Raw genomic sequence first — 26560 nt, forward strand, 5'->3', positions numbered from 1 at the left:
AAACCTATCAACGACTTAAACAGCGTTTCAACAGATGTACAACGTCGTGAAAATGTCCAAACTGTTTTCCTTTCATTTCTCTCGCATCCTTTCCCACCCCCCCCCCTCAATCCTTCTCGGCTCCATCTGAGACTAAAGGAGGATAAATGTTGACGCCCACAGGCCCGGGCCTGACACGACCCCAACACAAGCCAAACACACAGGTCCAAGAGAAGCAAAAGGAAGGCACTTGCTCAGTCGATCCTTGTTGTTCGTGCAAAACGGCATGTCTGCAATCCAAACAATCCCGTTAAGACACTCCTCTACGGCGTTACACATAACCGGGTTCTGAAGGTCTTACTAATCGTCACGGGAACGCTTCATATTTCAATTAGTTATCGCACAACTGAACTTCTTCTTTACTTCCATTCTGCCCCTGGGACAAAACAAAAAAACAAGTGTACATGCACGCACTCATTTCCATAAAAATCCCACACACCCACTGTGAGAAAATATCTCTTCCCGCGAGCGCATTATTCAGCTTGAGAGATGGTACAGGGTTGTGTTATGTATGCGCCATGCTGCCACGAGACATTACTGGTGTTGCTCTGAATGGGGAAACGGAGAAAACAGAGAGACATCCTTTAGCGTGACATCGGTCACGCTCTTGTGTGAAAGCTTGGATTTCTGTGATGGATTTGACACTATTATCAAGTCTTCTCCATTACAGCATGACGTTTATTTAGTAAATATAGTCAATTTGGACTAAAAGGCCGTAATGCAGGGTATGCTTTAGGGTGTGGCTTTCTTTTGACAGGCTGCTACCACGTAGTTGTGAAGACTTTATTTGTAACATTTTGGTTAAATAAAAAAAAAAATGTATTCAACATTGGTTTGTAGAAAAGTTCCCAAATAATATATTGTCTGTATATTGCCACATTAAACCAACTAAACCTTTAGTTGAATCTGTCTGACACATTAAATTAGGCTCTGGTTAAATGTAACCATCGGACAGAATCAACAGTTACCCATTATGTAAGAATTCTGTCGGAGGTCCCACGTCAAACTGCTGGGAAGCACCTGATGAAGATGAGTGACAAGTGACAGTACAGATCCACACTGTATGAGGCAGCCTCAACCTCCTGACTCCGCAGACATCCCACGCACATCTGCACGAGCCAGCAGCCAACGGTGCCGAGCCAAAGTTACCGGAAGCCAGCCGCAACCCTCTATGTGTGAGTGAGTGAGTGAGTGAGTGAGAGAGTGAGAGAGAGATGCAACAAAGCGTGAGGCCATTTAGAGAAGATCCTGGCGACGGATTAAGAGGCAGATCTGAGGAAGGGGCTGTTCAGTATCATGTCATGGGGGCGCTGAAGGAGACTTTCGACACATCTACCAGCTGACATCACCTCTGCTCCATCGGATGAATCACACACTCATCAAGGTGGAGGGGGGGGGGGGTGCTGCAGGTCTCAGCAGAACACAAAAGAATCCTGTCAGTTTGAGGCTGCATCACTGTTACACTGTTACACCACCAGTTACGTCAAAGACGCGAAGCCTCGAACGTGAGCATGGAACGTTTCGGCATCGCTTCTTCTTCTTCTTCTTCTCGTCGTGCAGTTGAAGTTTAGCTTTTTTATCCCCCCCCCCACACAGCCAGAAAGCACGAGCTCCTCACAGTCAAAAGGAAACACATATCAGCTGTCCTATACGATCAGCATCTCTGTTTGATTCCTCCACCAGCGTGGAAGCAGATGGGTGTCACCTGTGCCGTCACCTCTCTCCGCGCGCGCACACACACACGCACACGCGCGCACGCACACACACACACAGACAGACACACACACTCACACATGTCCGAAGTCCAAAGGGTCTCCGCTGGGTCGGACAGAGGACGTGTGACCTACCGTTCCCAGAGACGTGGTTCTCCAGGTGTCCGCGTGCGGGCTGCCTCGTGGAGACTCCGAGCTGCATGTAGAGTCCCATGTAGTGTAAACTCCCCAGCAGCACGCGCAACGCTGCCATGTCTCTTCTGCTGGAGCCGCTCTCCAAATTGGGTTGTTTTCCCTCTCCTTTAAATCCAGGTGACTTGTTGTGTGGCGAGGAAGGAGCAGAGATACCTGTGACGGGGGAGGCGGGGGGGAGGCACGCCGCTGCAGCCTCTCGGTGTGGCAGCAGACCGACTGACGCTCAGCTTCCGCTCAGTCGAGTCTACATGCGGCGGAGGGACTTCCTCCCAAATGGGAGGTGCCGCGGCTTTCGGCGGGGATGTCAGTTCTGAGGGGAGTGATATTAGAAACAAATTGAGTCTTTATGACAAAGCGCTTTATGAATCACAGTAGACCTTCTGAAAGATTCCGAGCAAACTATTACTTTTATTACTAAGAATAATAGTAATTATATATTGTTAAAAAAAGTATTGACACTAACTCTCTATTTCTTTTCTCTCTACTTTTATTGAGCTATTTTGGTGTAAAAAAGATAGGATAACATTATTATTGCCCACAAATTAAAAAATGCTTTCCTCGGCAAAACGTCTACTTTAGCCTCATGTAGCTCAATAATCGCTACCTTGCTGGGTCATTCATTAATTATGACTTTTTAAAAGAAAAATTCAGAAAGATAAATCCAGTAACTTCCAGTAGTGTCCCAAAGGATTGTGTGGTGGCCATTTGTCCTTGCCTATCGCTGCCTCCCCTACATTGCTCATGGTACAATTCTGTAGCTCACCCCGGTGCATGCTGGTCCAATAACTGGCTACTCTCATAAATATCTCCAGGTGCCCACTGTATCACGAATTAAATAACAACAAAATATGATTAAACTAAACTGATAACAAACAGAAAGGCAATCTTGAACATTCAATCAAACCTAATTAAACAATACTACTTAAGGATAACGGCACATGATGCTCCAACAGGTTTGACATGTTCTCTCTAGTTTTTAAAAATACAATTTTAAAAATTGAACCTTTAGTTAGCAAACAATGACATTTATTTTTCGGGGAGGAAGGATAATTCTCTGGATATGCTCATCTGGCATAGGCCTATAGAACAAAGATTTACATAAGAAGTGGACTTAATCATCGTGACGTCACCGACTGATTTGTGGACTTTGACAACTCGACTTCAGCGGTTTGTCGGCAGCCATCTTTACGCGTGTTGCCATGTTCACAATTTTCTTTAGGCAACATTAGATATTTATATAGCTACCAACTGTGTGATGAAAATGTCTAAGAGTGGTCAAGAACGTTTGTTGCCAGACCATGGCAGAATGCGTTGCTGAGACAATGAAAAGTCTCTTTTCTCTTCATATAAATGTATTTTACTGTCTAAATGATTGGATTGTGTAAAAATGGGCTTATTTAGAAAAAGACTACTTGCCCTGTGACGTTGAAAGGTTTAAATATTTACATAGGTCTATTAAGAGAACTGGAAAAAACACCCTGGTCTTACGCTGAGACTGTATTTCAGCACCCTGGACAGCAACAGCAGCTGTCCAAGGTGCTGAAATACAGCCTCAGCGTAAGACAAATATTGACCACCAGAGGAGAACATTTTCAGACTCAAGCCACACTACGATATGGCCCATTGGACTTTATGGGAGGGTGTGTAAGTGCTTGTTTAATCTTCATTGATCTTAAGCACTTTCTTTTCAGGGCAGCATAGCCAAATGAGTTACTGAGACACCTTGTTAAGTAAGATTTTATACTATGTGTCCCCTTTTATTCAAGCATTAGACTAAGATCAAGCCCCTCTTATAGGTTTTGCTAACTAGATTCCTGCATTTCATTTTTGGAAAGTCTCTAAATTGTGGCCATGGGACTCTAAAATACTCTAAAAGAGAAATGTGTTGTGTATTTTCTGCACATTACATCTGTTATTGGTTGGTTTTGTTTAAATTGATTTAAACATATTGATGGTATTTTGATATAATCTTAACATGCCTTCAGGGTAGATACTCATCATGATAATACTTTTGTAAGAAAGCGACAGAAAGATGTGTGTTTGATGACCAGAGTTTAATCAGTTACATCAACACTACAATCAAAGTCAGAAATATGATATAAATCGCTTTTTGCTAACTTAGATTGGGCTGTTTGTGTTTGTATCTGTTCCGTTTTAGCCACCTGTGAACCACTGAACAGACACCTACAATTCCTTATCGTTTGTCTGGAGTTCTTTGATCCGTCAGATATGGACGGCACAGATCTTTTACCATTTCCCACAACCCGGATGATAACCTGAAATCTTTTAAAGGAGGCACATTTCCCATCACCGGGTCTCTGCTTTGAAGTTCACACTCGGTTTGTAACTGATATTGGAGGATTTCTAACCGAAAGGGAACTGGCAGTAACTCCTATGTGAATGTCAACACACTGATTTCATTACCCGACTCAAATTACCGTCTTATTAGCCCAGATGTTCATTCATTTTTTTTTTCATTCCAAGACATACACAAAGAAATGAAGAAGAAAATCGCATGCTGTTTATGCAACTTTAAATAACAGTGAATAGAGAAACAGCACAGAAGATGAAAATAGGAATGTATTCTCGTCTGTTGTGCGCTGCGATGGCTTCGCCTCTTCCAGGGCGCCATTAGGTCCCATTTACCGGGGAGTCTTCCTTTGTCATATTTTGCTATGCGCCAATAAAGCCCCTGAGGGGGAAATGAATGTGCGTCTGCCGCGTCGAGTGGCGCGTGTAGGGCCGCCGGTCAGCTGGACTGTGGCAGCGCTCTCCGGCTTTATTTTGAGCCCCTAAGCTCGAGGGTTTCGATGGCAGCTTTACGCGTGTCAACTTGTGCAACTGTCCGCTCGCAAGGCAGGGTTCTCGACCTCATCTGCTTCAGCTCGGCACGCTGCCAATGTCCACTACCCGAGCGCGTTGGGTGCTGAATATTTCAGCTCAGTCTGCTGGTTGGCGATCTCACCTGGTGCATCGGCCTGGTGGGGTCATGTGGCCTCGTCTGCCCTGTCGTGAGAGGCCTTATAAAGTGACCTTCTGAGGTTCTTCTCACTCTTTTTTTTTACCATAAGGTCTTCTGGGTAATTGAAATGCCCTAGTCGTAGCACAATTCCTGAGCCGAATCATTTTGTTGCAATCAGCCAAGGACTTTGACAAATTGGCGACTGACTTAACAGTGGCGACCTTTGAGGGAACACACAATTTGGGAGGATAGAATGAAGGAAGCACCACAGTGACTTTAAATTCCAAATGCCACCTGTTATTACACCCTTTATCAACCCATGCGCTGAATCTCAATAACAGAATACCTTCTCCTCATGGCCCCTACTAACAGAGAGGAGCCCCTGAAGCACAGCGGTGCACAGTGTTGGCACTCAGTCATTCGGAAAATACAATTCTTCTTCTTCCCCTCGGCTGTGAAATTGCTGTACAACCGCTGTTAAACACGCCACAGTCATAATCACTGATAAGAGATGCATGGGGCCGGGGCTGCTCCGCCAATACAAAATGCAAACGATGCCCTGCCGCTCTACCCGTCTAGTTACTGAGTGATATGAGAGTTCCTGAAGACACTTAGGAAAGGGAAAGGATGCCCACGTTCACTGCCACCACTGTGGCTTCCTAGGGGGAACTAGAGTGAGCGTAGCGCAACAACAGTGATTAATAACACATTGCACCGTTGAAAGGACTCTAATACATATTGAGAGGCAGTTAAGTGCCACCTGCGCAGTATAGTAATACTTTACAACAAACCGATTAGGATGTGTGGTTTGTTGTAAAGCATCAACTAAAAGGCCTCATCAATACAAGAAATGAAAACCACAATCATGGCGGGCCTTTAGGGTCGGAAAGACCTTTTCTGTTGGTATCATTTTTCATTCTTCATTTCATTGCCTCCCTCTTGCTTGCGCTGCCTCAGGTCGAGATTTGGCGGGCTGGTGTTTACGTGAGAGCTTTCATCCAATCATATTTCAGCCATCACGTGTTGCCAGGGTGCAAGAAATCACTGGGGGTCGAGGTGTGAAATGGGTCATGGTTCAGTAATTCCTTGTGATGTCGTGGCAATCAACACTTATTCACACGTGGCAAAGATTCAACCAAGGAGACAAGGAAGGGAAATGTTATCGGTGAGGTTTCATTATGAAGAAACATTTTTTTTTTGCCAATTTGTTTTATTTGTTCAACTTCGGGGCGACTTGTCTTCCAAATATTCAGAGGAGAAACGCGGGCAACTCAAATGGGAAAAGGTTGTAAACGCCAACAGCACAGCTGGTGAACCAAAGTACCAAATGATTAGGACTACTAGAGCCAGTCCGCTCACAACGGGGCTGATTGCTTAGCCTCGCATTCTTGTCTGTCATAAATGTATAAAGTGGATAAGACATGAGAGGCGGCGCCCCGTGTTTTGCTATTGGAAAAAAAGAACTTTTACAATCAGACTAACATTCAGATGAAATCCAGCAGGTCTTCCACTGATCATCTTCCTGAGCCGTAGCGTCTCCTTTAATAACTCTGCCTGCCAAAAGAATATCATGGTATTAGTTGATGGACCCAGAAGTTGTAAATCCCACGGTTTGACCCCGAGTCCCCAAGAAGAGCACTGATATTTACAAGTTCAGTCAGTTTACAATGTTGATTCTTGACTGTACCGCTGTTTACTAAACAATCGCCGCGCAAAGTCCTTCTTATTCACTTGTTCTGATATTTCGACAGCTTAAAACAACTTCCTCCGCTGCAGTGTTCCATTAATAAGGAACTCAGGATTTGTCATCCGTGACTAATTATTATAGCAGTAGACATAATAGTAAAAAAAGAATTGAAATAGTCTTATAATAATGAAACAACCAGACAGATTTCAGAAGTAGAGAAAGCAAACATAAAAAATAATCAGCTTCACCGAGACAAAATGTTGAAAATGAACATGATAGATCCTATTGTCTGATACAGACAATCAATCAATTCGATGGAGCTCTGCTAGCGAACAATAGCTGGGGATTATCTTGATCAAACCAAATAATCTAAAAAAAATTTTAATCTAAAAGTTTTTCGCCCCCTTTTGTTCCATTTTAACGACGCAGCGGGTCCGTGTGTTCAGGTGGGTCATGTCTCACTACAGAGGTCAGTCATCAGGATAATTGTGTTATCACAGAAACCGGGATATTCGGACAGTACCACGGCAAATAGGAGATGAGGATGAATGCATGAGGAGTTCCAGACAATCTGTATATTTGAATAATTTCTGTTGTATGGATTGAATGTATTGTACATATTTTACATCTGCACACGTAACGGTCTGTCCATCCCGGGAGAGGGATCATCCTCCCCCTGAGGTTTCTTTCCTTTATTCTCCCCATCAATAGGTATTTCCTTTTTTAGGGAGTTTATGTGCTGATGAGCAGGATTTGAGGATGTTTACAGTAGACTGTAAAGCCCTCTGAGGCTAATTTGCGATTTGGGGTTATAGGAAATAAAAGGCAAACAATTGAATGTTGATGTTAAAATGTAACACCACTGTTGCGAAGGCTACAAGCAGGGCAGAATATCGTAGACAAATTAAATGTTGAATGTTAATTAAATGTTAAAAGTTTTGGTCGAATCTGTCAGCCAATTAGTAGTGCCTCATCACCACAATCAATCAGATTCTATTTCTTTCTATGTGCCTGCTGGCAGTAAGCGTCCAGGAACGCATCATCCAGAGAGAGCTTACTGGCGAAAATAATTAACATTACCTCAACACGATCACAATAAGTATATAAAAACAAGCCCAGAGTATCTAATTTATACGGATACCAATGAGGTAAATTTACTGTATGTGCTTGTGCATCATAAGTATTTACATGAATGTGTGGATGACCATATAGAACCAGGAGTTTGAATATGCGTGTGCAAATCTGTATGGGCGAATCAGTATGTATGCATTACTCACCATCAGAAATTCAACCAATTGAAGCAGTGAAACATCCTAAAGTTTCTTAAGCTACAAATAAACTTTACTAGCTGTTCCAATGGCTAAACCGCAAATCAAACACGCAGGGTTTTATCAGCAAATGTTTTATTAGAAAAGAATATCTTACACGTGAATCCAAAACCAACCGGCGAGGTCAAGCGGTAGAGCCGAGGGATTGATGCTGAGTTTGCAGATCTGTCCGTAATTATTTTGCTGGGATAACGATTACGCCACGGGAGGGAAAACAAGGATCACGTGGCTCAGAAGTCGAGCTTTCTGCTCTCCGACAGGGAACATGCACAGCAAACATTTCACTCCAACCATTTAAGTGGCACAAAAATATTGTGCTTATGAGATTTATTGAAATGAATTCATTAAAAAATACTTGTCCAATTTCAGATCGGACAATTGATGCCAAAGATTAAGTCAAAGTTAATTTAAAAAAAACTCGGTCCAGTAGCTGCGGTATTGCTGTGCATGTACACAATGGCTTTAGTTGGTTTGGAATGTTACAGAGGAACGCTTTAGTTCCTAGAATGGCTCACGGTCACCATCAGTCCAAATAAGACGGCACGGTTTTTGACATTCTCAAGTGTGAGAATATATTGTATGTGTGTGTGAGAATTAGAAATTTTCAACAAGGTCCATGATTCTCTTCCGCTCGGCCTCTTTAAACTCGTCGGTCTTTCCGTCTCCGATGCTCTCTGCGTACTCTGCAACAGACAAAAAGGGAGGAGACAGGTCAGAGGACTGGTTGACCTGTGAGGTCCCAGGGAACAGTCGCTCTCACAAGGAAGCATAAATGGGCGTGGTAAACAACACAGGGGTCAGGATCGCTTACTGAACGACCAAAGGTAAGGAATAAAAAAGGTTTAGGGTTAATATGTCTGAGAATGTGTAGAATCATAGAATATCTGAACAATAAAGCCAAATAGTTACATTTTACAATTACATAAAAACAATACATCTGCATAAATTATCCAGATTTGGTTACACTACGGCATTGAATTAATGAATTAATTATGAAGGGCTAGTTGCCTTTTTAGTCTATCCGTTCATTAAATATACTAAAAACTTCTGCAGAAGAAGTCAAGAAAGAACCTTTTCATTAGTTCTTGTAAATGTCAAAAGCAATAATTTGCATTTTTCAACTTCCTTAAGTCTTAACGGCCTCTGGTTCGTTCATCCCAAATAGAAACTGTACTGAACAGTTCCTTCTGCGAGCAGTAACCGGTCCAGGCAGTGCTCGTACGTCATTTGGCGGGCCTGCCTCTCCCACCGGGACACAGACCGGCGCTCCATTTGCGGGTGTAATGTGCAGAAACAGAAAGCTGCCGGCTCCCCCGTGGAGTCCAGGCATCTCGCCGCGTCTCTCTCTCTGCCAGCCAGCCTCCTCAGGCCGGGATTACACATTAAACCCGGGGATGTCGAGACGGAGAAATGGAAAAGACTAGTTCTCTCTGGGGGGCGCTGCAGATGGACGGGGGGATTCAGCAGGACGCCACGCGGCCGACAAAGAATCCAAGGAGACTTTTAAGTGTGTTACGAGATAGAAAACAATACAGAGACGGGCGTCTCAGGACAGAGGGCTTCTTACAGTACCAGTCAAAAGTTTGGACACTTTCTCATTGAATGAGAAAATGTGTCTAAACAAATATTGCAAGGTCTACAACATTTGAATATGTTTGTAACATGAATGTGTTGAATATTTAATGTGGAGATCTTTTAAATAGTTGACATAAGTCACTGGGATAACGCATACGTTTGAGAAATGAGTATCTGTGGGAGTGTGTTTGAAGTCTGGTCCAGAAGCTCCTCAAAGAGAAACTCAAAGGCTTTGAGATTTTGTTTGTTTGTAGATGTATTTTTGGTAGGACCAGAAGGACAGTGGTCCACTCTGGAGTCCAGAGGTGACTCCATCATTGGAGATTCAGAGGGGAGAAACAGACAGACCATGAGTAGTTTGTGTATGGCTAGACCGCTATCTGGAGGTGTGTGTGTGTGTGTGTGCATATATATGTATATATAAAAGATATGTGTATGATTGAATGACAGCTACATGGATCAGCATCAGATTCACTGGGATGTTATTGAAATAAACAATGGAGTTTCAAGGTTGACTGAGAAAAGCAGGTCAGGGAAGACGAAGAGAGTGACATGCTGAAAACATGAAAACATCCCTTTTCATTGCCATGAAGCGTGTGTGTGTGTGTCTATATATGGCGGCGCAGTCAGCCACAGCGACAGAAAGGTCACAGCTTTCTGGGACTTTTCAACTCTCTGCAGAAGCTTTTCTCTATCATTCCGGTACTCTCTCCTGCCGTCACCACGGCAACACGGCAGAGGACAATACAGTGCTAAGCGTTGCCATTACTCAGGTCCGTGACTGGGACTGATCTGCCATGAGTACAAGGAGAATCATTTCCAGGAGTGGTCTCTGCAGCAGCAGCCCGGGCACTCACTGTAGGACCGGAGTGTGTTATTACGCCTGTATAAACACCGTTTTAACAGTGTGAAACTGGCTTGACACCAGCTGGCACCTCTTACTCTGCACTGTGTTAATGCAACAGCTATAATGCATCAGAAGTTGTGATGTTGATTTAACAAAAAAAGGTTATACTATGCTTCTTGAGCATCACAATTCTATAGATGTGCACACACAAGACACAGGGATTAAGGTGTCTGAAATTATGCATACGGCAATATCTCTAAAATATGGTCATCAAATCATAAGCTGAATTAGAATGGCTACTTTTAGTCAGCCATCTGTTTAGCCGTTTGGTTTAAATACTGGACGTGAGCCAACTAATAAAAGCCATTTGGATCCTCGGAGGGCAGTTCATTGTTGGGGAGATGCTGCTGCACATGCTCATACGCTGATCTGGGTTCATACCAGATGGTCAACCGACCCACCTGTCTGAAAGTGAAACCTATGCTTAAGACCATTTAAACTTACATTCTTTAAATTGGCCGGTAAAAAGTCAATTACATAGAAATCAATGACAAATTGATGACTACTTCCCACCAGAGGTATTAAAGTGTTTCCTCAGTCATTATACACCGAATGCCCCTTTATATAAAATAATCCATAAGCATTATTTGAAAAACACAGCGATGTAATGTACACTGACAAACCCGTGTCACAAACACAGTTCATGACAAATAAATAAATCTCATCAAGATCGCACAAAGACAACACACACGCGGCACATGAATAAATTATGTAAGCTAAATCACAAATCAAACTCGCCCACACAAACACATGCAGTCTTCCTCTCAGATGTTAAAACGTGAAACATATGCACAAGAAACAAAGCAATGAAACATGTGCCCATGTTAAGTGGCTCGACGGACGGGCGGACACGGACGGACACACACACACCATCGTGACGTCACTCCCTGGTCTGTGGACCACCGTTGAAGCTGCGAGATTTAGTCGTCACCACCTTGGATTACATTGCTGCGTTGTTGTTGTTGTTGTTGTTGTTTAGCAGCTCATGAAGGGTACTCCCCGTATATGAAACGTGAAAAGAAAATTTGGACCTGAAATTAAATCAGCCCCTCCTCCTCTTGGGTCCAAGTGCTCCTCTATGCCCAATTAAAAAAAAATGCTCAAGGCATTTCACAGGACTGCATTGTGGAAACTACCCAGACAAGCCAGGCACACGTGTACGCAAATATCAAAATGAAAACAAAAGCAACACACACACACACACACACACACACACACTGGAGAACTGCCACGCTCGCTGGCACGGCCCTGCGTGACAGATGGCTTCATCTACAGTGCTACACGTCACACAGAACCAAAGGGTGTGTGAGCAGAGGCTCGTCCTCAGGCTCGACTCGGCATGGATGGATGGATGAAAACCAAAGCGGAAAAGTGAATGCAGCGGGACAGGGAACATTTTGGACGAGTAGACAAAGACCGAATAGCAGCCAGGCAGTTTCCGCTCCTCCCATTACGATGCAGATCAGCACAGAGGGAAGCATTAATGCATATTGTTTTACCAGCCGTACACAGGTACTAGGGAGAAAGAGCAATAAATGCTTCGACCTGGACATTGCAGATGCAGAATTTTACTGTGTTTATTACTGCCATAATATTTCAAATTGTATTCACTCTCAAGGCGCATTCTGTATTTTATGACCTTTGGGAGAGTCACATTATTATTCAGACGTATCCTCCTCTGCTCCAGCAGGCACATTGTGTTAATGCTCGATACATGCAAAGAGGGATGCAAAGAGCAGAATCATGCACAAAACGTGAATAAGACGGCTTGATATCACAGTATAAATGTTTTTGTGGGCCTTAAACTTTGTTAAAAAGAATAGGGACGAGTGTCATTCCCCATGGCATTACATTCCAACACAACCACTTTGGTAAGAGGACAGCAGGCGCTCATCGAATAACTACCACAGCAGCAGAGCAATGATTAAAGCAGCATTTCGCCCTAAAAGATTATTGATAAAACGCTTCTCTCAAAGTAAAATGGAGCAGCTAGTCGAGGTAATATGTGACTATGAACAGTTCAATCCTATTTCACCTCTGGTTGAGGGATGTTTTTGGGCTGATCCGATAGGAATTTGTTGCTAATTGTGTGGCACTTTCAGCATATTTCAAGTACGATTAAACTGTTCGTTCCACGTTTTCCTTTTTTTCGGCTCAATTTGTTTTCCCTCATTAAAACGTGTAAACCACAAGTCACATGCATTCGGTTCAGGACGACCACAGAATCATCACGCCAAACAGTCATTTGTTCTCAATTCCTCCGAGTGTCACATGACCAACAGCAGTTTGGAGCAGAATGATCACTCGTTGTGAATGGCAGAGAAGAGCAAAGTAGAATCGATAGAAGTAGTACTAACATAAATATTGCTAAACTTGATATTCACAGGCTGTCCACAGTGGCCGATTCATTCTAGATCACTTTAGCTGATGGATACTGGAGGTACTAACATTAAAACCCAAATCTTCTTCACTTCACTTGATGGGCAAAGCATTGGCATTATTTTAGGAACCCTGATAGTAGACAACAGCAGAACTTTTTCATTGCTGTTAACAGAAGAATGCATTTGAAAAATGTACTGAAGCAAACTAAGTCACGTACCTCTCATGATGTGTCGCACTACTTTGACAGAGCCTCCTCTTAGGTTGAGAATTTGATGGACCCTCTGCTGCAGCTAAATCCATAAAGAAGGAACATATTGTAAAATCAAAATGAATATATATATATATGCCGTTTATATATAATTATTTGGTCAGGACACTGGTCGCACCACCCACACGCCCTGAGCTCAAACTGAACTGTCTAACACAAGGGGATTTTAACTTGTGTTTATTCCCTAAACAGAGTGAAGCGAGTACGGATTAAATTCATCTTTGATCAGATGCCCTAACAACAATCAACCTGTGTTTGTGTGTGTGTGTGTGTGTGTGTGTGTGTACCTGTGATATCCCTGAGTTGCTGATCTCCACCATGATATAGCAGATCAACTGAAGCACGAATAGTCCAGCGTCCAGGCGGCGTAGGTAGAACTCATCCTCGATGCCATCGTCCAGGATCTCCCCCCTGCGAACCATCTCCTGCACACACACACAAAACACTCGTTTCTCAGAATGACTCGCTGAATAAATCACGTTTACTGTATTATTGCTCCCTGCATTCAAAAAACAAAACTTTCATTTTGATGTTTTTCAGCTCTTTTCCACAAATCCCTTTTCTCTATCGACCAGACGCACTAATCAATTGATTTTGGGGCCAAGCAGCATAAAGGTGTGTTGCTCCCATGCCTGCTCACTCTTGCATAGTTATTCATCTTAACAACCCTATCAGACTGCCGATAACACAGTGCTGCCAATGAGCACACAGGCCCTATTCATCATCATTAGCAGGCGCTACTGGGAGGGGGGGGGGTCTGCAGTGTAGACCAGTGGAAGGCCTCAATTCGGGCTCAAATCGCCTTACTTGGGGAAATTGCACTTTCTTGTTCCGTTGAGTTTGTATTCTTATGGTTGAAATGCACTTATTGTAAGTCGCATTAGATAAAGGCATCAGCTAAATTTCATGTAACTAAACGCCGGGTGAACATTACAGCCGGAATGCAACTTTTCAATAATCAAGCCACTCGCCCCAAACACATGGACTGCAAAGTCAGGGCATTTTCTGTTTTGAAGGCTCACAATATATAAAGAGAATTTAAACTAGAGGATTACCCTTCCCAATGGAATTCGATTTTGGTGTTCATAAAAATAAAGCTTACGGACACATTTTACATAGCTACTGAAAGTCTTCCCTTTTAAAAATGTCGGTATTGACAATTGTGGGATTCCTGCACTACTACATATTTCCATGTCTGTTGTGGTGTGAGAGAGGATATAAGAAACAGTAAATTAAGAAAAAGGGCAACTTTTCAAACCGTTCCTAATGAAAACAAATAGCTCTCAGCATCAAGCTAAAGGGTACCACACACATGACATTTACATCCCAATGATTTAATCTCTGAGAAAATTAAATCTTTCAGAAGGCCTTATCCTCAAAGATCAATTACACCGTAAACGCCAATTATAGCCATGAAGTTCAGCTCATTAACATGCCTCAATCAAAAGGACAAATCCTGAGACCGCTGGGGGAAAACCCTTTGAGCAGCAGGTTGCAGCGCGGGGACGCAGAACAACATTTCCAATAGGAGACACGCTGTCCTGCAGCAAGACGTCAGCCTGCGTTCTGCTACGAGGGAACACAAGCAGACACTCGGAAACAAAGCGCTGCGGTTCGACGTCAACTGGAGCTGATTAAAGATGCAATACAATGCTGATGATTAGAACGACATAATTCAATATGTAGGGCAATCTGGGTCCTCTGGGTAGAATACTGTATTACTACAAAGCGTCAACGCATTGTAAAACACTCCCATGGCTTGTCCTCATTGCTGCATTAAGGATGTGATTAAAAACCCCAAAAAACGGAAACAAAGCTACTTAATTGTAAAAAGTGCTCCATCTCTTTCCTGTAGAAACAATTGATTTACAATTAACATTTGCATTCAAAGAATTGATCATTAGTTGAAAGAACCAGCAGCCTCTTCTACTACAAGCAATAGTGTGAATATAAAACTACGCTAATGACAATTTAATGTAAAAATGAAACAAAAATATGTCTTATTTTATGACTTCCTTAATTCTAAACAACAAAGGACAGGTGCATTAAATACTCATTATCGTGAGCAACGGACATTTAGGATATTAAAAAAAAGCCGGTGCTGTGTGGGCAGTATTCATTACAACCGCTGGCCTATTTGTCCACCCCTGAGTTTGACAAGGCGTCCAATACCTTCAGCGTGGCGCCTCGCTCCCTCCGGAAAACACCGCCGGAGAAGGATAACGCGTTGAAAGGGATGCGTGGGGGGGGCTTGGACAAGTCTATTACTGCCCCCTCAGGGAGCCCGGCTGCACTACGGACAAAGTAATAAGAAGCGATTTCCAGTCTCACTACCTTTGCTGTAACGTGGCGGGCGTTTGTGCAATGGGGCAGCAGCATGGGGGTGTGTTATGATTCATGGAAGGCACTGTGTGCGAGGCGAGACTTGTCGTGCATATTAGAAACCGTGTGTTTGTGTGTTTGAAATGTGTCTCTGAGCTTTATTTTGCATTAGGATAGTTGGATAATGAATTAGAGATTTTGTTTGTCAGCACTTTGACTGCGCGGGTGTGTGTGTGTGTGTGTGTGTGTGTGTGTAGGACGTAATGCTCTTTATGAGGCTAAAGCAAATACCAGAAGGATAGAGAGGTTAGAAATCCTCATTAAAAATAGAGAAAACAGATTCTGAAGTTGATAATGAGGTAAACTTTCAGGAGGAAAAGAAAACAAACAACGAAAGTGAACTTTGCAGGAGGCAACGTGCTGATTTTCATAATATTTTCCAAGAGAAAAATAACTGCGCTGTGCTTGGGGGGCGCACATCAATTAAGGGCTTGTTCACAAAGTGGGGCAAAGTAAAACTGATCCCTCATTACAATGCCCTGAAGAATTAGCAGCCTCCATGTCTGTCAGGGGAGGCATTAACAAAGGACAATGTATTCCTGTCCTTTGCAGGGGCTCCTGTGTTGCAAAGGTTACGGTTGCCTCCAAAACTTTCTAAGCCATTAACAAATGTGTTTGTAATGTCCCTTTTTCTGTCCAGCAGTGGGAGTTTGCTCACCTGTGGGTGTTTATGTTTGCACATCAGGGGGCAACTGAGCCGTGCGCGATACAGAGTGTGTGGAGACCCCGGATTGACTGCTCACCCCAAATATAGTGGTAGGTGAAACAGTGATATGGATAGAGCGCAGCGCAATGAATAACCCCCCCAGCTTTACTTTGGAGTCCAAATATGCTGAATTTTGGCTTAAAAAAAAAAAAAAAAATCTTAAAATTGCAGTCCACAAATCAATGGGTGACTTCATTGTGATCACGTCCACTTTGAAGAAAAATGAGGACATCCAGAAACAGAGAAGGAGAGGAAATGTAAATGTAAAATCCAGGAACACTAAATACATCCCATCAGGGTGCAAAACCAATTCAGACCTGTGTAAAAACGCCTGCTGTCAGCATTGCTCGACTGGCACATATCTGCTGCACGCGGTTCTTAGGGGCTGCGAAGGCACACTTAGGCATTTTACAGTATTGAGGTCAGACCGGCCGTGTTTTGCTGAGCTTCATCAATCTCCAAGAGATGGTACCAAACAGCAAGTAGAGAGGGTTTGGAGAAAAAGGGACGAGCAAAAGCAGTTGCTTTAGAGGGGAAAGGAAGGACAGGGAGAAGGTGTGAAGGATTGAAGGAGGCCACAGTTGACTGCGTGGAAGACAGTAACGCAGTAGAATGAAAGAAAAGGACGCAAAAGAATATAAGATGTGATTCAGGGAGATCACAAGTAAGAAGCGGGGGAGGATGCAACGAAAAGACCGTATGAAAATAATGACAGACACAGAAAAGAAAGAGGGACAGAAAATGCAGCATTGACGGAGAAGGGGGAGAATCGAAAGGATAGAAAGAGAGGAGAGATACCAAGGTGGGAGGAAAATAAGCAGCTTATCAAAAGGGTCCGTGCTGGAGAAGGAAAACGCAGCTTTTTTCCTTTGCCCTCCTGCATCTGTGGATTATATGTTGTGGAGGTTGAAGTGGTTTAAGCATGCGATAGAATATTAAGAAAAGGCTTCATTTTATAGCATGTGCCCTTCCAAAATAAGGATATCAAGTAGTAAAACACAAAATCAATTTATCCCATCACCATAGCAACATACATAAGCTTTGTCCGCGCACCAATGTACGTCTGCCGAATTACCAGTTAATACCGCAAAAATGCTTTTTTCCCTGTTTCTTTTAATGAGTTTATTCATTAAAAAAAGTGAGAAGTAAAGGAGAGGGAGTGAGAGGGAATGTCAAACTGCTTGGCCTTTTCTTGGCAATCCCACCGCGATGTCTGTCTGAGAAATGAATCTCCATTCATCTTCAGACAAGGATCTTTCACACATGACGTGTCCATTCACACCTTTTTCTCAAATCCGTTATCTACGTCTCCTCTTCACTCCAATTCACTTCTTTAAACTGTACCTCCTGTGCGGATACTGACAGTGTCGTTGTCTGCATCATTTCACTGGTTTCCAGTACCACTCCACCGCTCAGGTCTGAGCTAGTGGAGGTTTTGCTAAGGGCTGCTACAGTCAGCATATGGTTAAACTAAAAAAAACAAACAAACATGTGGAACCATGGAACATCTAGACCCTTTGAGGGTATATCACTTGAAGTCAACAAAGCAAATCGAAAGACCTACATCCAACAATCTGCCCGAAACAACGCCAGAGTAAACAAGACAGCAGCAAGAGGCGGAGTGGGGGGGGCTTACATGTTTCTCTCCTTCGATCCTCTTGTCGGCCTGTTGAACAGCCTCCAGGTACTTAAAATGCATCTCCATCAGTCGATCAACCTGGAAAAAAAGCAGGCAGGCACAGAGAGAGAGAGAGAGAAAGGAAGAAAGCAAGCAAGAGGGAGAGAGCGAGACAATAAGGAAAATATTCACATCAATTATTCATTTTAAGCAAATGCTGAGGGTTGAGGAGGGGAACACTTAGACTGGCATGGATAACACATTTTAGAATCAAATTTGTTGCATTACCATATGGTCGGAACCATCAAGCACCCCAGAATAACAAACAAATAACCAAAGATGTGGATGATGTAAATGAAGATGTCCACCTTTCTTACATCAAAGGTCATGCGTCCTTCCAAATAGCCTCGATCAGCACAGTGAATATCAAGTATGTGAAGCAAATTGTGGGATAAATTGCAGCTGCAGCCTCGGCTATGATATGTCGGTCTCTTTGTCAAGTTGTGTAACTTGTAGCAGAGCTTAGTGTGCACAGGCTCAGAGTGGCGCTTCTCTGACTTGGTGTATTTTCGCTGCCTCTTTCCTAATAATAGGATTGGAATGTCAGACTACGCTATGGTCATCTTGAAAATCAACATAGTTTGGGTATTTTCCCTTGTTCCTCCAATGACTTGTATATAGGTGTTTGAAAGTCAGCGAGGCCCGCCTAAAGGGCACCTACTGCGAATAATATCTAATACACTGGACACTTTCATTTCGAAAGGTTTTGTCTGCACTGGTCGATAGAAACGAGAGGGAAAAGTCACAAAGCATGAAGATGCAGAAAGCTCACCTTCTCACAGTCGTTCTCTGTGAACTTGTTGAGGAGTCGGGTTCTCTGCTGGGACTTGAGATTTCTCAGCATGGAGGCGATGATGGAGCAGACGTGTTCTACAGACAGTAAAGTGAGGCGTGAGGACAAGCCGTCATGGTGTACATCTCAAACACTTTAAAGGGTTTTATGAAACGTTTAATTCAATCTGCGGACCTCTGAAATGTTCTTTTTTCCCCACCGTTGGCAGTGAACGGTTTAGAATTCCTCCACCTCATCGTGTTTATTGGTAAACCCAATAAGTGCGCGTGTTTTAACCAACAAATATGTTGCTACTATCAAAAAAGAATGTTCGTTCACACCCACAGAGATAGAAAGACAGACAGCACAAATCGATTAGCAATCCCAGCGAAGCTTGATGACAGAGAAACCGAGCACAGAAGGAGAGGAGGAGAAACTGTTTAATGAAATTTAGAAATCAATTTAGATTATTTTTTTAGGACCCGCTGGAACAAGCGGAACAGTTTTGGATGTGGCTGAATTACATTTCTCACATTAAAATTTCTTTGGCACTCTGGGGCCGTTTAGCGAGGGGGAGGTCTAAAGAAATATGCTAATTACGAGATCCTCGACAAAAGCTAGTTAGTCCCATCCAGGGCCATTGTTAACCCAATTCATGCCATGCGAGATGTGATATCCTATTCAAGGCCTTCTCTCTCACAGGCTGCACCAGTCGAAGACAATCGCCATGTAATATTTCTCTATTATATTGAATGACCAATACACTGTGCACACAGGAGGAGCGAATATGACACTGTAAAAATCTCTGGATACACAGAGTGTGGAGAAAATGTAATTGGACTTTATCAACAAGAGGTCAATATCCGCTCTCATCGAGGCTATGCAGTTGCTAAGCAACAACAGTAGAGAAATCAATCCCATTTCTGCTTCTTTTAAAAGGGTGTCGTGCTTGCTGTTGTCTCGCAGTTTGCAAACCTACGACCCGCAGCGCCATTTCTAACAAGAGCAACTCATCGCTAGAACACCTTCCAAAGTCAGATGTTATAGAATACACAAATCTATCAACAGAAAGGAGTGGCAGCACTTGAATGAAGGGAAATGCGCAGTAAAATAATTTAAGCAAACAGGTGTTTAACAAGATGAACATTTATTTACCTCAACATGGTCCCTGTGAGCATGATAGCATGCCGTCTGTAGCATTTAGCTCAAAGCGCCTGTGCATTAGAAGTCTCTCAGAGCTGTCAGCATGCCTGAACTTCCAGCCTTGTGGAACCTCCAAATGAGTGCTTAAATTAAAGTACTCATTTTAAAGCTGTTACACAAACAACTTGATGGATTAGGGTGTGTCAGCAGGGGGGAATTTAAGGCTTCTTCAAGGTTTGTCTTGTTCAATAGTGTTCATCATAATAAATCATATATATATAATGATATAATGAGGACATCCAGAAGGAGGGATATAATGAATAATGCAAAAACTGTAAACCCTAAATCCCAGTTGTACTGTGTGACTGGTTCTACATGTAGTTAAAACATGGTACTCTGGTTGTAAACCAGGTAGTTTCAGCACAAGGTCCACTCGTTTGAATGTACCCAGCCTGATTTCCTGTACACAATGACAAGGGGGCTAACTGACATTTCCGAAAGGACCCTGCTTTACCAACTTGATCTGAGTGCTAATTGATGTCGACGCCTCCCCACCCTGCCGCGGAGGCTATTGATCGCTGGCTGTGGACCAACTAAACAGCAACCGCTCCGCTGAGAGCCAGGCAGGGGTGGAGGCAGGATTACATCTTGGGTACAATGTGGCTGCTAAAAAGAGCCTTTAGAAAGGTGTCCGATCAATACTTCATTTACATGCTTTGCTTCACACTTACATCAAGTTAAAAAAAGGACTGGTTTCATCTTCTACCCTTGAAAATAGCAAGTTCAAGCTCAAAATCTCGAGCCATGACAAAACAGAAATAATCAAATACATAACCAAGACCTTAGAAAGACAAATTTGTTTGTGCTGTCGCATATGCTTCATTCCCAATGTGTGGTTCGGCTCCATCTGGTACCAGGTCCTCTGTGTACACTCTCCGCTGATTCTCATATACTCTACGAGCAACTGCAAGGACATCACCCTCACTGTTAAAATTGTTGGATCCTTTCATTGGCAACCAGACAGAAGGGATTTCACTTAAACTCCTTGCAAACTGTTTTTTTTCTTCTTCTTTTAATCTGCGTAGAGTATAATAAATAATGTCCGTTGCTACTGGCAGTATCTTGGCTGAAGTGTGGATGCTTTCTCATCTATCAGAGGTCTGCCATGTTAGAATTTAACCTTCTGGTAGACATGCACCAGTAGCAATATCAGTCCTGTACAGACTCCAATTCGCTGGGCATCCCTCTGCAGCATAATGACAATAAACAATCCTTCAAACATGGAAACATGAAACTGCTGATATTTGCATACAGCTCGCACGCTGTCGTTAGCTCATTCTCCACTAACCATTAGCAGCGTGCCTCACCTTCACCTCGGGGGATCAAGAGCCTTAAGTTAACATGCAAATAACCCCGAGTGGCCCAGATTGTACGGATTGACAGCTGAAGGGAGTGCTGTGAAGCTCTGAGTAACATGAGAACCGATCGGTGGTGCTTTGCAGAGAGACCGGGTTAACAGTGCCCTGGGGAGAGCAATCAGCCTTCCAGCACCACAGACTAACCTCTCAGGGTTTTTTAAAAACAGCCCTCGGTGTGTGAAGGACCAGGAATGAACTCGGCCTCCAACTCGCAGAAAAAAGGAGAGGAAAGAAAAAAGCACATAATAGCAGTATATGATGTACCCGTTGCTGCTATTTTCATCCCAATGTATTGATTGGCATAGGTAGGCAAAGTCATTGTAAATAAAAACAGCTTGAAGTACAGAACTATTAAAGAGGACTTTATAGGGATGAACATTTAGGTAATTAAAATGAGCCTGGCTATTCTTCCTTAATGTTGCTCTTTTAGTGTGTCCATATACTACAGACCCCAACCTCTTACTTTCACAGAATGTGTCGAGACATTGTGTTTCCCAAAGCAATATTCCTCCCATCAGGCCTCCTGGGCAACATAAAGTACTACATGGAGGGCCTTTTTGCTTCTGGAACTCTCCCTGGGGCCCGGGGACCTTGTAATAAGAGATCCAAACCTGCACTTTGACCAGTGGGAACCAGGGAGACATTGAGTCCCTATACAAATAGTTCAAGTCTTTTCTGAAATAGTGGGGGAAGCTACAGTGATGAAAGTCAGATTGATTCAGGCTTTGCTTTCAGCTTGAAAAAAAAGAAAAAAAAAAAAAAGAAGAGAAGTCACTGATTTCTTGAAAAGTTATTGTGGTGAAAAGAACCAGTGAGCGGGTGTCCACATTGAACTAAATTCTCAGAAGGCTACCAGCAGAACGCTGAACAAATGATTATATATTATATTTTGTAATTTACCCATCGGGCACAGTTGACTAAATGGAGCCCCAGCTAATCTGTACCAGCTTCATTCTTTTGCCCAGATATTCTGGGACAACAGAAGGAAAAACTTTTGGTCTACATACAAACAAGTTCCACTTCTAAAATGGCAGATAGCAAAAGGTTTGACCTATTTAGGTCCAACTGAGAATTAGTAATAGCTTTTTGTGCCCGCCGATAGCCGTACGTCTGTATGTGGCGGCGTGGTGAGAGAGATGAACACACCATGATGTAAATCAACAGAACCTTTGTTTGCTCCACTGTCAAATGCACAGGACTGTGCTGCCCACCAGCTGCTCAACGCCAACGATCACTAGAGGATACTGGTATCGGGACAAAAAAACTCAATCCAAACAGTATTCCGTCAAATGATTAAACTATGAATAATACATTTCCTTCTTGGTTTCCTGATTGATGTCAAATTGTAGATGGACTTAAAACTTTTAAATAATACCACCTCTTCTAAATACCGAGCACATCCTGTCAACAGAATATTTCAGTGTAAATTCTTTCCGATACAACTAAATGTACCACGGCGTGCGAAAATGCAACAATCCATCCCCAGCAGCAGACGTGAAGGCGCCAACTGGATTTTTACACAGAGATTTGAAGGGAAATCTCTCGCTCTGAAATAGACTAATAATAGGATTACACAGCGTGCTTCTGACAACACCGATTATAATCACACTTGAATCGTGTAAAATGATTATGATCTGAGTCTGAGGCGAAGGCGGGCATTTCTGAGGAGTGAGACGATCAAATGGCTCCATTTGATTCTCTGCTTTTGGACTGAAATGTTGGACGCAGGTTTTTATCGTACAGACACTTTCGTGTACTCTATGTACTCTGCTACTTAATTCTCTGAATCTCATTGTAAAGTAATAGACTGATAAAACCCCATCTTTAGTCTTTGTAATGAAACAGCCATCATTTGACTAGGAAAAAAAAATTAATAAAGCGCCTCACATATTTTTTTCCCCCTATCGCTGTATATTTCTAACACCATGGCCAGAAAATATGGCAATATGAGTCTCCCCGGTAGCGTGCCTCGCTCATTACCTCTTTGAGTGCTTTCATTAGAAAATAAGGTTCACGGCGAGGGCGTCCGCTCCAATCAAAGTTGGCCGTGTGGCATTCAACGACCTCTCCCCCGAACAAATATCCGCACGCGATAAAAAGCGTTCTTTAGAGCTATGACTATTGTAAATTAGATGTTTACTCCTGCTCCCCTGCTCTCTCGCTCACTTGCATCATTAGCTGCCGGAATATAAACTGCCGTCTGGCACGAATTTTCATCCCAAAAAGACCTTGTTTCACCGGTGATGGCGGAGCACAAGTGCCAACGAACGGACGCCCTGAAGACGAGGTGAACGGTGTCGTGAGCGAAATGTTGACGCAGCAATGCAATTCATTTTTTTCCATCTCCATCTTCTTACAAACTCTTAATTATGCTGCTCTGTGTGCCGACGTGGCCTCTGGAGTCCCCGGTCCTTTGGTTTGTGTCAATGTCAGACAGGATTTTTAGAGGGATCCATCTACACGCCGCAGAACGCGCCAAGAGAGGACGGAGACGTCTCTGCCTCCTAATTACTTTAGTTTGAAGCGGCTGATAGGTAATTAATCAACGCTGTCATTTTGTTATTGTGGAGAACCACTTGATTAGCACAAATTTTCAATTATTCGCCTAAGAGAGGGGTTCACTCCATACGGCCTACATTATGACGGGCATCTCAACTCGCTTATAGCTGACTAATCAATGGAGGCATGATGGGAAACCCTAAACGAGGGGCTTTAATTATGGAACCGCGCATTCTAAAGATAAATTTGGGTGCGCTAACTGTTCATTTGTATGTTTGAATATGGGCTGATCTGCTGGATCGCACCCACCAGCGACTCTGAACACAAGTAACCATCAAACATTCAGTACATCTACTTTAATAGTTTTTATATATATATATATATATATATATATATATGGGATCATTTGTTTAATTACCCATCTATAATATCTTGTTTTCTTGCTGATGCCTCGTTTACTCCAAAATTCCCTACTGTGAGGCTAGTACAGGAAAAAAAGCTATCAAATCTGAAAACAATAGTGTTAAAATTCAAATGCGTATTAAATAGGTTTGTCTGGGACATCCAGCCACAATGGGGCAAAACAGCCAAAGTCCTTTCAGAGTAAAACAAGAAAACATATCAGCCCCTCGAACATTGACTAACTACACAATTTATACTCCATGGCATCACACAAGCCTCACAGAAGGACCTCATTTTCGACTAAGGTTAATCTCCATGTTCTAATTCATGATTATATCTGCAAGCCTGCAATGGATCCAGTCTTAGAAATATATAAAAGTGTGTGTGGAAATCTCCTCTTGGCTTGGAGACATTATGCAGATAGTGTGGTCTTGGAACAAGAGGATTCCATAAAGATTTAGTCGTAGAAAGCCACTGCTTTTGAGCTTTGTTGAAGGTGCAGCTGATAACAGCACAGCCCAGTATGCCCAGTTTAGTGATTTGAAGTCAACAAGATGCCAAGCCGTTTACAGGAACGTGGCAACGAGATGTCTCGGGCATATTTGCTGGTAAAGAATTAGTCTATATTTATGTGGTTACGTTTACTTTCAAGTATTATTAAACGGCCTTGGCAAGCAGTGAACCTCTACAAAAACATGTCTAATCATGTCTCATCATATTGTTCCTCTTAACCTATAGTTTTGGTTGGAAAATCACAAGTCTGGACCACACAAAGAAAAAGAGCCACGTGGATGGACGCATAAAACTGTTTGTACGGGTTTTCGTCCCCACTAAGGAAGGAGGGGTCACAGTTTAATGAGGCCAGTGCCCGAGCGAGACAAGACACAATTAAAGACAATTTGTCCTCCTTTGCGGGGCCGGGAAGCCCCACCGGACAAATCAAACTTAATTAAAGCCGACAGAGAGAGAGAAACATTGTGTGTACTCGATGGGTAACTAAGAGCAGAGATGGACGGGGGGGGGGTGTTATCATCCGCCCCCCTCTGTCCTGTGGACATGCTCCCTGCTTCTCTCTGACTAGCTCTTGTTAGCTCTTCGCATTTCTCACCCGGAGACAAGAGACGCTCGGAGCGTGCGGGCAAGAAAAATCAATCAAGATTGGATGGATCGAGTAAACTGAGGGGCCGAAGAGGCAGCCAACCGCGGTATGCAGGCAGATAAGGATTGAGTGTGTCTGCGAGAAACGGGGCTGACTGCATGTTGCAAGGAACGAGGAGGAGAAAGGACTCGGCGGCGATTAGTGCAATCATTTGCATTAGCACAGTTAGCAAAATAAAGTTGACTTGGAATGTGTCGGTCCTGAAATTAGAAATTTTGAATCGAATCGTGACCGAGGGAGTCAACAATGGATTAAGGGATTAGCACGCACTACAAGGCATAAGTGCATTTTACTAATGAATCAAATGCTGCCAATTTGCACTGCATTCATTAGTCCTCGATCCAAATTATACATAATAAAACCAAAACTAAAAATCACATTCTCTCTGGATGTGTGGAAGATATAGATTTCAGGCAACTAAGATCTCGTTACCCCGGTGGTTTGGTTTCTATTCGCTTGTTTTCTCGACCAGTTTATTATCACATTTAATTGTTAATGGCATTTTATTGATAAATAGTGCACAATATCACACCACAGCTTCCACTGCTGGGCCCAAATGGGTCATGCTACCATAACAAGGTGACACGTTTGCAGCCGATTGCAGTTTTCATGAAGAAACTGCATCCGCTGTTGCTTTGCTTAGTGACTAACCTTCATGCTCCTTCTCTGAAGCGGCCGCTTTCTTCATCTTCTTTGGGGTTTTCATGAAAAGGGGAAAGATGGTTCGCAAGCCAAGGATGTCCACAAACTTATGGCAGTTATCTGCTCCCTCCGGTCCAATCATGCCGTGATCCAGGACCTTCATCGAGCTGGTTCGGGACATTTTCTTTTCTCTGCAGCAGAGAGGGGACACAATGATGAAGTCACAGCTACTCTTTGTTTCCACACAATAGATAGAAAGAAGAAACATATTTGTAATGAGAGTCCTTGAAAAGGTTTACAAGATTAGTCATTTCTGTATTTGTTTTTAAATAACTTTGTTTCAGGAACAATACTAAACCAGCAACACATTTATTTATTTCCAATTGTTATCCCAGTGGAAGTAAACAACTTTGACTAAGATAAACAAGCAATTGTTTCCACATTAATCTTCAGCAAGATAATAAAATTCCACAAATTAAGAACGAAAAATGTTCTGTCAAAGCACTGAACGCTGCATCCTTTCATTTCCACCATCAAAGCAGTGGCGCAACAACGGGGACCAACCGCCTCATGCTCTGTCCACACCCCCAGTGCTCCCGAACCCCCCGAGTTCACAACACCTCTCGGGAAATGTAGCTGTCTGTCATCATGTCACTTCCTCCTTCTGCCAATGACAGACGACAGTGTTTATCTCAGAGGAGAGA

At 43.0% G+C, this 26560-nt stretch overlaps 2 protein-coding genes across 2 annotated transcripts in view; both read right to left on the reverse strand.

Moving 5' to 3' along the window:
• The window catches only part of LOC119222349 (V-set and transmembrane domain-containing protein 2-like protein), a 33678-nt gene extending 31471 nt beyond the window's left edge, over nucleotides 1-2207 (reverse strand). The window contains exon 1 of the mRNA XM_037478913.2: nucleotides 1887-2207. Coding sequence (XP_037334810.2) covers nucleotides 1887-2004 — 118 coding nt within the window. The 5' untranslated portion in view covers nucleotides 2005-2207. The remainder of the gene's footprint in view (nucleotides 1-1886) is intronic.
• Nucleotides 2208-7967: 5760 nt separating this feature from the next.
• Nucleotides 7968-26560, reverse strand: part of ctnnbl1 (catenin, beta like 1) — a 31840-nt gene continuing 13247 nt past the window's right edge. Inside the window, exons 11-16 of the mRNA XM_037480344.2 lie at nucleotides 25866-26047; nucleotides 18594-18691; nucleotides 17780-17860; nucleotides 13343-13480; nucleotides 13005-13077; nucleotides 7968-8606 (exon numbers count right to left, since the gene is read on the reverse strand). Of these exons, the coding sequence (XP_037336241.2) occupies nucleotides 8518-8606; nucleotides 13005-13077; nucleotides 13343-13480; nucleotides 17780-17860; nucleotides 18594-18691; nucleotides 25866-26047 (661 nt within the window). The 3' untranslated portion in view covers nucleotides 7968-8517. The remainder of the gene's footprint in view (nucleotides 8607-13004; nucleotides 13078-13342; nucleotides 13481-17779; nucleotides 17861-18593; nucleotides 18692-25865; nucleotides 26048-26560) is intronic.

This window comes from Pungitius pungitius, chromosome 1 (assembly GCF_949316345.1).
Source record: "Pungitius pungitius chromosome 1, fPunPun2.1, whole genome shotgun sequence".
NCBI lineage: Eukaryota > Metazoa > Chordata > Actinopteri > Perciformes > Gasterosteidae > Pungitius > Pungitius pungitius.